General features: G+C 37.4%; 2 protein-coding genes across 2 annotated transcripts in view; one reads left to right on the top strand and one right to left on the bottom strand.

The window, feature by feature from the left end:
• The window catches only part of LOC107685168 (BRISC and BRCA1-A complex member 1), an 8,171-nt gene extending 6,994 nt beyond the window's left edge, over positions 1-1,177 (bottom strand). The window contains exon 1 of the mRNA XM_016481684.1: positions 997-1,177. The gene's annotated coding sequence lies outside the window, so the exon portion shown is untranslated. The remainder of the gene's footprint in view (positions 1-996) is intronic.
• Positions 1,178-1,967: 790 nt separating this feature from the next.
• LOC107685353 (Usher syndrome type-1C protein-binding protein 1-like) lies at positions 1,968-14,231 on the top strand. The gene is made up of 14 exons (XM_016481911.1): positions 1,968-2,119; positions 3,455-3,573; positions 3,655-3,782; positions 5,420-5,583; positions 5,664-5,873; positions 6,930-7,150; positions 7,609-7,749; positions 7,980-8,047; positions 8,127-8,238; positions 9,217-9,445; positions 10,460-10,618; positions 11,501-11,598; positions 11,676-11,798; positions 13,668-14,231. The coding sequence occupies exons 1-14, from the start codon at positions 2,111-2,113 to the stop codon at positions 13,831-13,833; spliced, it is 1,947 nt and encodes a 648-aa protein (XP_016337397.1). The 5' UTR covers positions 1,968-2,110; the 3' UTR covers positions 13,834-14,231.
• Positions 14,232-16,658: the final 2,427 nt, after the last annotated feature.

Below are 16,658 nucleotides of genomic sequence, written 5' to 3'. Positions count from 1 at the left end.
TAGGGATGCACGATATATCGGCCACCATATCGGTTTCGGCCGATAAATGCTCATTTTTTCTGTTATCGGTATCGGCCCGATAAGAAAATTTGGCCGATATCTTAAAGCCAATAAATAATGCTTTATTTCCTTCAGAAACACTTGACATGAGATGACTTGTTTGCATTATTTATGCATTATTTTATTTATTTGTAAGACTTTTTATTATGACATTTGGTAATAGGAGAGTAACATTATTTTAACAACGTACACTGTTCAAACGAGGCTGCTTATGTTGAAGTGTTTGGGATGTGGCTTTTAATGATGAGACCTTTTTTATAATCAGGCTCTCAAAAAGTATATAAAAATTTGGATATAGATTTATCGGCCAACATATCGGTTATCGGCTTTCAAATAAAAAAAATTATCGGTTATCGGTATCGGCCAAAATGTTCATATCAGTGCATCCCTACTGTTAATAGTGTTCATCGTCTGTTTTATTACGTCTTTAACTGATTTTTCTGTACATTTCTGCCATATGTACATTAACTGACAGTCCCCACTGATAAGCTACCACTAAATATTGTAGAAACTTAATTTGCTGTAAAGTTGCTTTGCAACGATTTGTATCGTGAAAAGCGCTGTACAAATAAACTTGACTTGACTATTACAGTAAATCACACCAATAAACGAAGAATAACAATATAAACCAAACCTATACTAAATACTGTATACACTTTTTACTTAATATTTAAAGGCGACTGAATAAAAAGGAAATAAAAGCAAACATTCTCAAATTATTTCAATAAAAACACTCGTAAGCAGCAGCAAAAATGACAAGAAATGGCTTATTTTAAAATCTAAACCTAGATTAGCTTTTAAAAACACGTTTTTAAATATTGGTTTGTATAAAGCAAAAGTAGTCAATCAACATTCGTGATTTCTCATGATAGACTGCAAGAGACTTGTACAGGCAGCGCAAGCAGAATAGCGAAATAACGTATGACAACAACTTACCAAAATTCAACAGATGAAAATATGAGTTCAGTGGGGGGGGGATGATCTAAATTTGACTTCACAATATTATTCCCCGACACTTCCTCGTTCGCTTCTATGTCGGTGTCATTCAGAGTCGAGTGCGGAAGTGTTTCTGATCCGTAGCGCCTCCAGCGGACTGGAGAGTCACTGCGGCTTCGGCTCTGCAACCGTGCCGCCACGACCTTCTCCTCCAGGACCATCAGTTCAACAACAACAACAAAAACCAAATTAAATACAAAACACGTCAGAGAAAGAATAACGAGACAACGATATATAAACATACTTATTGTACCTCAAGGGTCCATTTGGTTCAGTCAACTGAATATCTGTCTGAATTACAAATCCTACTGTAAACAATTAGTCATTTTAATTAGAAAAGGCAACAGTCAAGACCTTTTAATTGGTTAACGATAAGTTCCCTTAACATATACAGTGAAAATATGTAATAGATCTAACCTTAGATTCCATGGTTTACAATAAAATAATAGGCTACTGTTAAATGTACAGTTTGTGGAAGTGAAAATGTATATAATATATATATATATATATAATATTTGTATTTATTTTTATATTTTTACAGCTTCAGATTCAAAATTTAAATAATAATCCCTAAACTTTGTGGGCTTTATCCAGAATAACTGTTTCATTTATATACGCATACAGCTTCTCCAAAGCTGAGACTAAATAATTGTGATGGAAATTTTAGTCTTCTTAAAGAATTTTTGTCTAAAACCATGTCACCAAATAGTGTAGCACTGTAGTAATGATCATTAAAATGAGAGGATTTATGAATAATTTATTTATAAACAGTAAGATTGATCTTGAAATAATCTCCTACAGAGATAGAGAGTCCAAAATAACCCAAACAGGAAAAGATCTAAGAAGACAGTGGGTGGAGACGACAATCAAGAAATGTGTTCAGCAGTGAAGTGGAGAAGAGCAGGGTTTGATCTGGATGTGCTTCACATGCCCAGTGAAGAGAGGAGGAGACACTCAAACTCTCTGACGGCACGCTGGATCACACTGGAACGCTCTTAGGAAGCACTTTCATTCACCTGCTGAGGAGGACACTACCTGAAACGAGCTCAGACGAATGATGGAGGTGAGTTTCTGGAACAGTGATGAGATTTATGAAGAATCTGAAGCAGAAAAACAGCATTAAGCTTTGTTTTAAACACCAACTTTGTAAAGTGGAAACCGGTTTAACAGAATTGCTTTTTTAAGTATTGAACGTAGAGCATACTTCAGCAGAAATCAAGAGCGTTTTAGTCACAAAATGTCATTTGTAGCAGTGCTGAGAATTTATAATGATCACCACTTTCAAACCAAACTCAACTCCTGGCAGATCTACAGTAAGCAAGGTCCTGAAAGCATATAGTTAAATTATATTTATAACTGAATGCTGAGAACAACAGTTTGAGAGTTTCTTTTCTCACAATGAGCGACATCACACAGCAACAGGAAGTGCAGCTACAGGATGTGATTGTTTCCTCCCCCCACCCTCAGGACAAAGGGGTGATATAGAAAACAACAACACCCATATTGTTTTATATGGTATCATGATGAGTTTGTTTTGATGTATAAAGAGAGAGAGAAAAAAAGATTTTAGATTATACAACAATAGATATATGTTCAAAATGAAGACAACATACTATTTGGATTCTGTCTAGTTGTTAGTGTTCAATGTCAGCTCCTCTTCATACAACAATAAACAATAATTTTTTAAAATAATAATAGGGCCCTATGAACTATTTTTTATGTATCTATTTATTTATTAGAAATTCTGAGTTGTCTGTTTTAATTTTTTCTGAATTTATGATTTAATACAGATTTATTATCAAAAACGGTAGTAATAAGATGAAGGCACAAAACATTAAAAACATTAGTCCTTAAAAAAAGTTGAAATAATTGTATTATTATTATTATTTTGAGTAGTACATTCTACTGTGCAATAGTAATATATTGTCAAAATTTCTTTAAGTTAAACCGGACTTTTATTTTGACGGGTTGTCGTAAAGACCTGTGAATGATGTGATGATGGTATTTTTTCTCAAAAGAAATGGTGAAAAGCTCATCCTGCTTCAGTATGTGTGTAGCAGATGAAACCGTGACATTCCCCTGCCCCTACGACTGTCCTTGCAGCGTTTGAGGAGAAAATGTCAAATAGTAATAGAAAACATGTTAACTAGAGTGAAGAAGAGTCTGTTTCATTCTCACCTTTATAGGATTCCCTTTATCTGGGGTTTAGAATCACCCAGGGTTAACTATTTGAACTGTGAAAAGCCTTTGGATGGACATTTTGTATCTAATGAAAGTGTTTAAAGACTTTTTGGGCCACTGTAGAGTGTCATCCCAACCGAACTCAAGTCTGATCTAAAGTGAAGACTGGTTTTGCAGATTTTCTTGCAATATTTCACTAAGTGTCAAGTTCCTGCAGAGCTTGGACAGTCTGGTGTCAGCAGACTCTGAACTGACGCAGTGTGAGACGGAGGTCAACACTTTACTGAAGATCATTTCTGACCTCAACAGGAAGATGGACTCCCTACAAATACCACGGTAACCCCTGCCTCAAACAATTGTAAACTAAATATATACTTTCTTGCTCTACACTATGTGAAAAGGTCTGTGTTGTCATAGAGAGATGGAAACGTCGGAGAGTCCAGTCCGGGTCAGTGGGAGCGTCCCGCAGCAGGGCTCGAGCCTCACGGCGGTGCACGCTGGCACAGCATCTGTGGAGTCCAAGAACATCTGCAGGGACTCAGAAGGCATGTGTGTTTATACAATGCCTCATCATCAATCACAGTAAATGCGGTGTCAGAATGGACAGCCTGCTATTTACTGTGCTATTGGTCCTGCCAGACTTTTGTTTCCAAATGCAAAGCTACTTATTAAACTTTAAAATAAATTTCTCTGGGCACATTATGACATTTACACATGCAAGTATTTTTTTTCTAAATGAAGACTCCTGAGAAATTGTATACATTTTTATGTTGTGAGGAAAAATAACACTAAAAATAAAAAACTTAAGTAATTCATGAGTTGTGTTCATAATGGTGTGCAAACAACTAAAAAGTTATTTTTTATTTATCATGACTGATATTATTATTGTTGTTAATAATAATAATAATAATAATAATAATACTTTTGTTTTAATAATAAAATAATGATCATAAAAGTTTTGCTCATAATGAGTTTTTTTTGGTGAGAATGAATATGGATGACGTCAGGAGGAAAAGATAATACTAAAAAACAAAAACATAGTAATTTATTACTTGCACTCTAAAAAGGGACAAACCCAGCTATTGGGTTGTTTTGACCCAGCGGTTGGGTTGTTTTGAAACAACCCAATAGCTGGGTCAAAACAACCCAACCGCTGGATCAAAACAACCCAACCGCTGGGTCAAAACAACCCAATAGCTGGGTCAAAACAACCCAACCGCTGGGTCAAAACAACCCAATAGCTGGGTCAAAACAACCCAACCGCTGGGTCAAAACAACCCAACCGCTGGGTCAAAACAACCCAATAGCTGGGTTTGTCCCTTTTTAACCCAACGCTGGGTTATAAGTCGCTTTGGATAAAAGCGTCTTCTAAATGACTAAATGTAACTGTAAGTGTAATATTTAACCCAGCATTTTTTAGAGTGTGCTTTTTACATAATGGAGTGCCAACATCTAAAACGTTATTATTATTAGTAGTAGTAGTATTAATAGTAATAGTAGTAGTAATTATTCCCATTATCATAATTATAATATTTTTATATATCATATAAATCATAATTTTTATATCATAATTTGGGTTATAATAATAATAATAATAATTAATGTTATTAATACTAATAAAGTTCAACATCATTAGTGGTGTTTTGCCACATTTTCTTTTGATGAGTTTTTTGTAAGAATGAATATGGATGTTGGGAGGAAAAAAACACTTAAAATCAAAAACCTACTGAGTTTTCTTCACAATGGAGTGCAAACACCTAAGAGGTGTCATGTCAGTCTTATGCACACCCCTTCAAGTAAAGTGTTACCAGAAGTTCTTTATGAAACACTTATTTAATAATAATCATCATCATCATATTTTTAAAAATAAAAACTTTTGTACAGAATACACTAAAGAATGATAATGATAATTGTATTTTAATAATACAATAGTAAATAAAAAATGTATTCAAACAAGAATTTGGCTCATAACTAATTAATCATTGTAATTATTGATAAAAATATAAATGTTGTTAATAATAATAAAGTTCAACATCATTAATGGTGTTTTGTCACATTTTCCCTAATAGTTTGCTTTAATATTTTGTTTGTATTTGTTTTATTAAGTGTATCTGAATAATAATAATACTGCATAACAATTTGGAAATTTACACACAAAAAAACCCCCTCTGTTTTTGCACAGGGGGCAGCAGTGGGCTTTGGAAGGAGCTGCAGACGGCTCTCTCTGCTCTTGAGGCCTCTAGCGGTCAGGGGAGGAACATGCTCAGGCTGCACACTCAGAATGCTGAGACAATCCGGGCAAAGCATCTCTCTGCAGCCCAGGAGAGCTGGGCTCAGGCCACACAGGTGCCGATGTAGCTCCCGCCGTAGGATCCTGTATGTGCATCTGAACGTCCCTCAGCTCTGATGTGTGTGATCTGCCCCAGGTGCTGGAGGAGATGGAGACGGATTTGGGGATCTCATACCCCTCTGCTCTGCCCCCTGATGAGAGACGTCAGTATCAGCGGGATGTTCTCTCGCTGTACAAACACAAGCAAGACCTCAACACCTCCTTGAAGAGCCGACAGGCTGAGCTTGTGGGTGCTGAAAGAATGCTGATGGATCTTGAGGATGAGAAAAAGTGGCTACAGGAAAAGGTTGATTGGGATTCCTAATCAATCATTAATAGAGAAAATGTTTACATTTTCAATCATAAAACTCATTTACTACTACAGATCTACTGTAAAATTGGCATCTGGTATAGGACATGAATTAATAGTGCCATAAATAGACATATAGTGAATTATTAAAAATATATTTAAAAATGATATAATATAATTATTATATCAAAATGTGATTTAATTTTTGATATTAATGATAACAATAATAATTTTGTTGTTTTAATAAAATTATAATATTTTCTAGGAATTTGGATAATAATAATAATAATTAATAATGTTATTAATTATAATAAAGTTAAAATAAAAGCATCATTAGTGTTGTTTTGCCACATTTTGTTTTGATGAGGTTTTGTGTGTGTGTGTGATAAAAAAAAACTTTATGAATTTTCTTCATAATAGAGTGCAAACATCTAAAAAGTTCTTTATTAATAACTTATTTAATAATAATAATAACCATCATCATCATCATATATTTAAAAAATACTTTACAGAATAAACTAAAGAATAATCATGATACATTTATAATTTTAATAATAACTGTATAATTGCCATGTGGTATAGGACATAAATTAATGGTGCCATAAAGAGGCATATAATTATATTAAAATATGATTTAATATTTTAAAGTCCATATGCAACTGCAATTAAATTAAATTAAATTATATTAACCTTGTACATCAGTGGCACACCTCAAAGTAATAATACTATTAATATTATTAATATTGAATAATATAAAATAAATATATACACTATTATATTCTTATTCATATCAAAGAGTAGCTTTAACCATTATATAGTGCATTTTTAGCAATCATAAATAATGTGTTGTTGGGCCAACATTATAATTGTCTGAAGTAAGTTAAATACTTTTACAATAATATATATTGATCAGCTGATAAGTAAAAAAAAAAAAAAATCTTTAAAGATTTGATGAAACGATGTTCATTAGGCATTAAAACACACTTTGATTTCTTAATTCAGCCATATAATTATAATTTCATAACTTGTGTTGCTGAACTCATCTTTTGGCAGGTAGTGGACCTGAAGAGGAAATGGCTGTATGGAGTGAGTTGTTCTCCTCCTGTCAGTCCATCATTGTCCTCCAGTCGAACTTCGAGCCCTTGCTTTTCCTCTCCTCCATATCCTGGATCCCCTCTGCTGTCCCGCAAACTGCCCGGCTTCAGGCCGGACTCCCCTCCGTCTCCCTGCACTGTTGATTCTGTGCTTCAGGCTGAGATGGATAAGCTGCAGAGGTGAGAGATGAAATGGTTTTGTTACTCCGTATTGACTCGGATTACACTGGCCATGATCTGCATCCAAAGACAACACCATCAAAACCCTCCCTAAAACATTGAGCTGTGGTTGTCAAGTTTGAGTCTTGATTCCATTCCCTCCTTTCTCTCCTGTGCAAAAATAAAATAATGATGCTGCCATCTTTCTAAAGTCATTTTAACCCGCTGTTATTTGGCTTATAACCTCAGGTTAAAATTGTCATTTTTAGCCCCTTCCACAAAATAGTGGATTACTCTGTAAACATACATTCAGTAAACTATTTATGTTTGTCTTTCTTGAGAAAGAATTTGAGCTGGGGAAGTTTCTGAAATTTGGTCAATTGATTAGACACAGAATGATATTTCACCCTAATTATTGAATAATGTTTGAATGCTGGAACTGTTGAATCTCTTCTTACAGGTGTGTTTTCTCTGAGCAGGTGTCTGGAGCGACTGAAAGCTCGGAATGAGCGTCTGAATGCCGCACTGGTCAAAAGGAAAGGAGAATCAGAGCAGCTGAGCATGAGTCTTAGCCGACAGGAGGCAGACAGCTCGGCTCTACACATGGCTCTGGCATACTGGTGTGCTGCTGTCTTTACCTCTGTTTCACACTACACTAGTGGTAAAATCACCACTGATCCAGGATCAGCGCTTAGTCACTTGTCTATATCATAATCGTTTCTAAAACTGATCCTGAAAGTGTTTTCTTGTTTCTTTTTGACATTGTAAACCTTGACCTTTGGTCTCTAAGATTGGCAGGAGGAGCGTGCGTGTGTGAGTGGTATGCTGATAATGGCTCTTTGATTGACAGTGAGGAGTGTGAGGAGGCTTACAGAGACCTGCTGTCCCTGTGCGAAGCCACAAAACAACAGAATGCAGGTGCTGCACACTCTTTGAGTTACAGCTCATGAAAGTACAACCACACACATATAAATACAGTGGTATTTGTTTCTTACAGAAACAATCAGCACACCCCAGCCTGACCTCGCAAAATCAACAGACGAGAACTTGGACACAGGCGAGGCATCCTCCAGTCCACCAGAGGGCACTGCTGAGACCAGACCAAACAGGTTATTGCTTTATATACAGTCTCTTAAGGTGCGGTCACATTTACTGTTGCTTGATTTCATGTGAGAAATTAAGTTGGTTCAATGGACTACTTAACCTAACCCTAAAAAACGTTACTTAACCCTAACCCTACCTACCTAACTGCAGGGTGTCCCATTCGAGGTTTCAGAAAGGTGCTGTATTATGTCACCAAAGTATTCAGAGAAGGATCTCATAAGCTTAGGGTGGCATTTGGGACAGAGCCTTAGTTAGACAGAGATATCCAAGGCTGAATCTCAATTTGCTTCCTATCCATCCCATGTAGCATACAATATTAAGGTTAGTGCACTGAAAATTGTAGGTTGTATCCCGATTCCATTCTTCTGCTATGCAATAAAAGTACTTTGACAGTAAGTAAGTACATGATTTTGAGTTGGGACACTACCATGTCATAAAATTTTACTTCGGCCTTTGTTACATTACTGTTTGAGAGTGTATAAATGTTGCCATCTAGCTAAATTATTTAACTTAAAATTCTTAGTTTTTTATTCTTAACTTTAAGCTTAATCTAAAAATTAAGCTATTTTATAATCTTTTCACAGAACATGCATTTCAAAGATGAATAACTGGCTGTAGCATTGATTTTCAGAGAAACAAGTATGTGAACTTTGCACATTTCCTAAATATCTTTTTAATTTTTTTTTTTTTTTTTTTTTGCTTTAGTGCATCAGATGAATAAATATCTCATCTGCAAACCTTTGGCATAATATTTTCAAAGGAAATTGGTATGCAGCTTGAATCTGAATGCAAGTATCTCAGCAAAGCTTTGGTCTAATTTTCAGTCCTAATTAGATTAATTACACTGGCTTAACATGCAATTACCTTTCCAAACCAATCATTCAATCCACTTAATTTGGTCTGATAATGAAATGATCTGACATCGTCTTAGATCTGAAAAGCCTCTTTCACTCTTTCTCTCTCTCTTTTTCTGTAAACTGCAGCTTGTCGGAACAGGAGTTTGAGGACAAGGCCGGTGTAATTCTGCAAAGGATCTCCAGGCTGAAGCAGGACAGGGCCACTGTTTGTATCCCGCAGCAGGGCGCAGCAGGAGAGGGCAAGAACAGTCCCGACACTGGCACGCTCGCAGGGGTCAGAGGTCGTGCTAGTTCACTTTCCAAAAACACCAAAGAGGAGAAAGCAGCTCTACTGTATGAGCTGCTGACAGTCAGGGTGAGCCATATGAAAAGTTTACCCCAATTTTCTATATTCAGAACCAGTTTTAAACCTGGTGTGTGTGTTAGAGGACAAAAATGTCCATGTCAAAAAACGGTCATAAAATATTATATATTATACATTCATTTTCAGGATTTTAAATGGCAGTTTGTTTACATAATGCCACTGTTGTTGTTTTTTCCCCCCTTATTCTAAATGCTAAGCAAATTCGTTTTGGATTATTACAGTCTTGGATATGTCAATGAGTAGCAACAACATCAATTTTTATGCATTATTATTTTTGTGCAGTTTCAGATAAAACAAAACAAAACAAAACAAACAAGCTAAAAAACTAAACCATTTATTAGTTTATTAGCAACTACCATTTATTAGCAACTCACACAAACACACACAAATTTCTCAGTACACACATACAAACCACACTCTGATATCAATATCAATACACCCCCCATACAATTATAATTACATAATTTCAATTCAATTGCCTTTTTTTCAGCCGAAGCAGTAAACAGGAAAAAAGGTGAATTTTTCTCCATAGGCCAAACCTCAGAAATGGTGTAAACAGGTGGAAAAAAAGTATTTTAAAAAATTTGATGCCTTACCAACAGAATCAAAGCCTATTAACAAAGAATGCATAATTTTTATTATTAATTTTTTTATGCGATTAAATATAGCCATTTATGGGTTTCAATGGGGACATTTTTGTCCTTTAGGTAAAAAAAATATATAGACCCAGGATCGTGTGTAAAATAGATTTATGAAAGGAAATGAGTGTGAAATATTCAAATTCCAATAAAAATATAACATTTTCACAAAATGTATGCTTTTTGCATTAACGCTAAATAATAATATTAAATGATAAAAAAAGAAGAGAAAAAGACAAAAATGTCCCCTAAGGATGCACAAGGGTTGCACTTATATATGTTATGAATGCAATGCAATGCAGGTTCATCAGGATTACTTCACAGTTGAAATGTACAATTTCTCATAACATGAGTCAATTTTGCACAGGAGGAGATGTCAGAGATGCGTGGGAAACTCCGGCTCCTGGAGAAAGAGAGGCGGTGTTTGGACCTGGCGCTGATGGTCCAGAGTGCCCAGGATTCTGCTGTTGCTCTGATCCTGGACAGTCTGCGAGATGAGCTGGGGGAGAGGAGAGCCACCCAGCAGGTGCTTTGAAATGTGTGACCTAGTGTTGACAAAAGTATGGGCACTTCAGTACCAAGTCAATACTTACATTTTCAAAACATAATGATACCAGTCTTTCCGCAGTACTGGTAGTACTGGGTCGATCCAGTACCAGCTGATATGCAGCTGCTTTTAAACGTTCCCATATGTGTGTGAGCGGCACTCTGTGAAGTGAGACAAAGGTTTCTAATTATGTGTTTTAGGAGTACTGAGCATTGTAGCCAATCACAGACATGCTGGTTGAGCACATGAACGCAATGTCCAATCAGAAGCGTCTAAGTCAGAATCCTGCGTGCTCGCGAATCGTTTCGGTATAACTAGCAAAGTATAAACACAATGTAAATGAGAGATTCACTGTACAGTGACAGAATTTTTCATTATAACAGGATTTTTCACTCAGTCAGTGAGCTCGTGCGGCAGTTTCATTGATTATAAAGGGAGCGCTCTTTGGTGCCGTTTTAGTCAACACTAGTGTGACCTCATGAGTTTTAATCTGAATGACTTACAAGATGATATTCCTTTAATAGCCTGCAGATCATAATATCTTCACCCCTATTGTTTAGGACTCTGCTCCTGGAGGGCCACTTTCCAGAATCACACCTACCTAGAAGTTTCTAGTGGTCCTGAAGACCTTATTTAGCTAGTTCAGGTGTGTTTAATTAGGACTAAATTCTGCTGGAATGGTTGCCCTCCAGGAGCATAACTGGACACCCCTGGTTTAGGAGATGTACCTTACCTTTGTGTTTCAATGAAGGTCAACAGAAAGTTGTGAGTTACAATGTGTCGAACTACCAGATGCTTAAACTCTTCTTGCTATCATAAAGCTTCAGAACTGAAAAGTGATATGCCGGGTCTCGTTTGTAGAGAATTGCTGAAAATCTGGCAAAACTAGAAGGTGGAGGGGGAATTCCTGGTCCTCGGAATCACTCTATCCTAAGAGAACTACAAGCAACACTGCAAAGGTAGGAACAAAACATCAAAACACACCAGACGCTCATGAAAAAGACTTGATCTGTGGATGTTCTACTTCCTGCTGTAGGGAACAGTCACTGAGGAAGAGAGTGGCAGCTTTACGTGAGTCGCTGGACTCGGCGCTCGCAGACAGCACCACTCAGAGGAGGATCAACAGAGAGGAGATTGCACGCCTCTCCCGCTACTACAAGTAATCCAAAACTACATCACAACACTTTCATTAGCATAAGAAGTAGAGTATCTGCAGTCACATGATTGTCATAGTAACAACTTATAAGGTCACATGATCACGCCATTTACAACCAAGGTCTAATTAGTCTCGCGTAGCCAGACCTTCAGACTGACGGCAGAAGGCCTGGAAACCTTGGCCGCTTTGAATGGCAAGGACCGCCCAAGAGGCCATATGACTGACAGATAAAGCAACCAATCACGTTTGTGCCGCATCATGTTTAGGGGCGTGGAAATGTCTCCACAATAACAGACCGTGTGTAAAACTCTTAGACGTGTTATAAAGATTCTATGCTGTGAATGTTAAATATTTCACATACTTTTGAAAATTCAGAGTTCAGTTAATCCCGATAAGCGCTCATTGTCACAGTCGACAACATGACGGCTTTCTTCTAACATAAGGGGGTTTGGCGTCACGGCATATTTGTTTCCAGGTGGAACGTTAAAGAACGGGACACGTCTCCCGGAAATCATGTATAATTTAACCAATCCGATGACGACTTCGAAACTCCCAAAGTGTTTCCAGTTTTGTGTGCCGTATGCATCAAACGTTCAGCCGAAGGTCCGTGGGCGTGACATCTGAGGCTGAGACTAAGGTCTAAAATACCTGAATAAAGCTATTCGGTAGCCCTACAGTCCCAAGCTCTTCACTAACAACAATCCTGACAGATATAATATGTAACAGAGGCTGGTAAGAGCTGTCAAGTCACCTTTATATAATACAGATTGTGTCAAAGCAGCTTCACAGAGATAAATAAAGTTCAGATTCTGCTGTAAAGCAGCTCTAAAAGACAGTAGAGTCATTATTTAGCTCAAGTCAGTTCAGTTCAGATGAATCGTATTTTCATTGTGATAATGACTTCTGCATCTCTGGATTTATTAAACATAATCGTTTGTGATGGTTATTTATCCTAAAAACATATCATTTTAATTTGGCATTTGCATTATCTTGCATTGGTAACAAGACTCCACAAGGTTTTGTGGTTGTGGTTGCCAAATGTCAACAGTTTAAATCCCCCAATCAGAACTTTTTCCATGAATCAATACGCTTTCTGCCCAATGGTTTACTTGCGTCCCAATCAGACAGAACGTTTTTCCACCGAATCAGCTGTCCTGTCAGTCTAATCAAGGATTATAGCGCGAGCGCTCTAAAATCTTTGGTTTGCTGTTAAGGAAACTGTCATATTAGCAGAAACTTTAATAAAAGAGTTGATTTTTTTTTTTCAACTTCAGGCGCTCAGGGAGCCCCTACAAAAACACGAGGTGCAGTAGGTGGCTAAAACACAAAGCGCCCGGGGCACATAAACAGCACGCAAAACGCTCACTGCCAATAGAAATCTGTAAAGAAAACTATGCAAGTTGATGTTCTTTTGATTTGTACTCATGTGATTATACTTTTGTGCAAAATAATTGTGATCAACTGTTTAACCATTATGTAGCCCTAAGTAAAGCTGTGCAGGTAAACCCCACTCACCTGGCCTCAAGAGGCGGACTAGCAACTGACTCTAGTGTCTGTGGTCTTTAGAGTCCTTGTTAGTAAGCCTGATTCCCATGTCATTTGATGTTGATTTGAATCTCATTCGGAACGGTGAAAAAACACCAATTTATATGATCTGGATGGGAGTGAGGTCTTGAGCATCCTTGTTAGTGTGTCTGAACCACATGCCAGTTGATGCTGGTTTGTATCCCGCTCAGAGTGGTGTAAGACCAATTACAATAGTTACAAAATGTTAGCATTATCTGTGTCAAGTTAGCATTACCATTATCTGTGTACACCTAAATGTCAACAACCCATGTATGCTAGAATAATTGCAATCATGTTTTCCAACAGTAAAGTTTCAAGCACCTACAGAAGTTCTCGAAAGAAGCATCAGGAGCAGCTGTGGCGACTGGAGAAGCAAATCGCAGTCGTGAGCAAACGTCATGCTAAAGAAGAGGCCGAACTAAGTGCTACACTGGAAGCTATGGAGTGGAGGAGAGAGGAGACCATACTCTAAAAGACTCTACAGCATAGTCCTTCTTAGTGTCATTTCATCGACAAACATTTCTGAAAGCTAATGCTGATTGTTGATTTTGAGTAAGAGGTTAGGTAAGTACTGGTTTAGAAAAACTGAGCATATAAAATTGCAACTAAATTTACTGTAAAAGATGCACCATTTGGCAATTTAAAGGTAATTGGTCTGTAGGCTATACTGACACCTGTTGCTGTGGATGCAACATCACAAGACCTTAAGTCTGGGTATTGGGACAGGCCAGCTTTTTCTAGACCATTACTATATATATATATATATATATATAACTCTATACCATCATATGAGTGTACATTACTTAAAAAATATTTGCTTTTAAGTATTATTAATTTCTTTAGATGTACAGCTATGTGTATGTGAACCATTTCAAGCGTATTTTGTAATTTTATTATAATATAAAATATTGTAATTTTAATAATAATTTTAAAGTTGTTTTATACATGATGAATAAAACAGGCCTCATTACAGTTTTGACAGTGAACTGGTAGTTTGCTGTATAAAAACAGGCAGCAACAATGACAATGGCTGCATGCGCATTAGAAAAACACTGTCAGTTTTGTCCATCTAACACAATTCAGAATTCATCTAATACACGTCGATGGAGATCGCTATACAAATGTAATGGTTATTATAGTTAACTAAAACTAAATCCACGCGTGCGCACACACACACACACACACACACACACACACACACACACACATATATATATATATATATATATATATATATATATGTGTGTGTGTGTAAATATGTATGTATATGTATGCAGGGGCGCTACTAAGGGCAGGAAAGTTAGGATGATTCCTAGGGCCCACGCACTTTTGGGGGCCCCAGAGATCTGTTGTATTAGTAGTAACAGTAGTACACACACTCACACTCTCTCTCTCACACACACACACACACACACACACACACACACACACACACATATATATATATATATATATATATATATATATATGTGTGTGTGTGTAAATATGTATGTATATGTATGCAGGGGCGCTACTAAGGGCAGGAAAGTTAGGATGATTCCTAGGGCCCACGCACTTTTGGGGGCCCCAGAGATCTGTTGTATTAGTAGTAACAGTAGTAGTAGTAATGTAATAGAAATTATAAATGTATCTACCAAAGAGTTACAAATAAAACAAAATTACAGCTTATTTCTGCATTTCCGGCAAATATTATCTCCCCCCATTCACTGCATGGTTCCGTCCCGTCCTACGTAGCCTAGAGTCACGAGTGAGATCAGATGGTAAACTGTCAAATTAGAGATGTCTTCGAGTTCGAGGGGGGGGCAAACCGAGCCGGACGATTTGGTCAGTCGCACTTTTAAATACATTTTAGTTTTGCTAAAGAAAATCTTCAAATTCACAGTCTGATTACATAGAGCAGCAGCAGGAAGCGCGTGAGGTTGTCATGGCAACCAGATACACTGCATGCGAATTACGGCTGCGCTTCTATTTTGCCACCGTTTGCCACATTAAACTTAGAAATAAACGCGTTGAAAATAAAACACAATATACATGTCTGTCAAAACGATCTCAAAGGAGGCTTTTATTAAGCACAGAATAGTGTGGTACAGAAAGTCTATGTCCATAAAACAGGTTCTGAATGAATTATGTTACTGATACCTAATTGTCAACAGCAATAGCAAAAGTAATAGTTCAATATTATTAAACTGCAGACAAAGATTTTGTATAGCTAGGTTGGCTTGTACACTATATTTGTTACGGGGCGAACGAGACGTGAGACGTGCGGATCCATCTGCAGGCTTTTATTAGAGAGAGACGTGGTCATAACAGGCATGGGTCAAACAATGGCAAACGGGTATATTGAGGGCAAGACACAAGAGTAGTCCAGTAAAGGCGTGGTCGATCTCCAGCGAACGTAATGCTGAGGGCGAGGCAAACGGGGAATCCACAAGACGAGCTAGAGTCCAGGCGAGGTGCAAACACAATCCGAAACAGCAAGGCAAAGAGTAATTCCAGAACAGGCTATAAACTTCAGGGCAGGCAGAGATCAGACAAAACGAGATAACAGGCAAGGATCAAGACACGGGTAAACAGACTAAGAACAAGGCTATACTAGATTCAGAAACTTGGAATGGCTCCGTAAAGTAGATATCACTAGATGAGAGATAAACGCTAAACAATACTCTGCGTTGAATGGTGGTGTGAGCAGTGTTGCCAACTGCTTTCAATTGAAAGTAGCTAAAACTGGTAGCTAAATGTCACTAAATGACATCACAATGACAAATTCACTGATCTATATAAAGATGACTGTAGATCAGTGGGCAAGAGGAGAACTTAGATAAGGTTTGTCCAAGAAGTTGCTATATTTGTCCCTAAACTTTTGAAAAAAGTCTCAAAAGGGGCGGGGAAGTCGTTAAATCTAGCTACAAAGTAGCTAAATTGGCAACACTGGGTGTGAGACTGATTTATATAGTGTGTGTTATTGCTATAGCACCTGTGTGTGATTGGTTTCAGATGAGCTTGTGATTAGTGCAATGGAGCATAGGAAATGTAGTCCAGGGTGATGTGTAACAGTTTGTGTAGTGCGAGAGTCAATGTAACGGAAGGGTGACCTCTGGTGGCGATCGAACGGAAGTCCATGGACAGGATTCGTGACATAAGTGCTTACATGCCTCACAAATGACAACTACAGGTTTGTGCTCCTTGCAAACAGGTCTGACACTATACACCAGCTCCTGACTTGTCTGTCTTTGGCAGCTGGGCAAATCCTGCACCTCTTCCTCTTCGATTGGCCCTTCTGTCTGATGTATATCTGTG

This window comes from Sinocyclocheilus anshuiensis, unplaced genomic scaffold (genome assembly GCF_001515605.1).
Source record: "Sinocyclocheilus anshuiensis isolate Anshui unplaced genomic scaffold, SAMN03320099.WGS_v1.1 scaffold689, whole genome shotgun sequence".
Lineage (NCBI taxonomy): Eukaryota > Metazoa > Chordata > Actinopteri > Cypriniformes > Cyprinidae > Sinocyclocheilus > Sinocyclocheilus anshuiensis.
This window is presented reverse-complemented; position numbering and strand designations above follow the sequence as displayed.

Excerpts from the sequence above, each read along its gene's own strand:
- LOC107685353 (XM_016481911.1), top strand. Across the intron at positions 3,574-3,654 it reads GACTCCCTACAAATACCACG|AGAGATGGAAACGTCGGAGA; the intron begins GTAACCCCTGCC and ends GTGTTGTCATAG. Across the intron at positions 10,619-11,500 it reads AGAGGAGAGCCACCCAGCAG|AGAATTGCTGAAAATCTGGC; the intron begins GTGCTTTGAAAT and ends TCTCGTTTGTAG.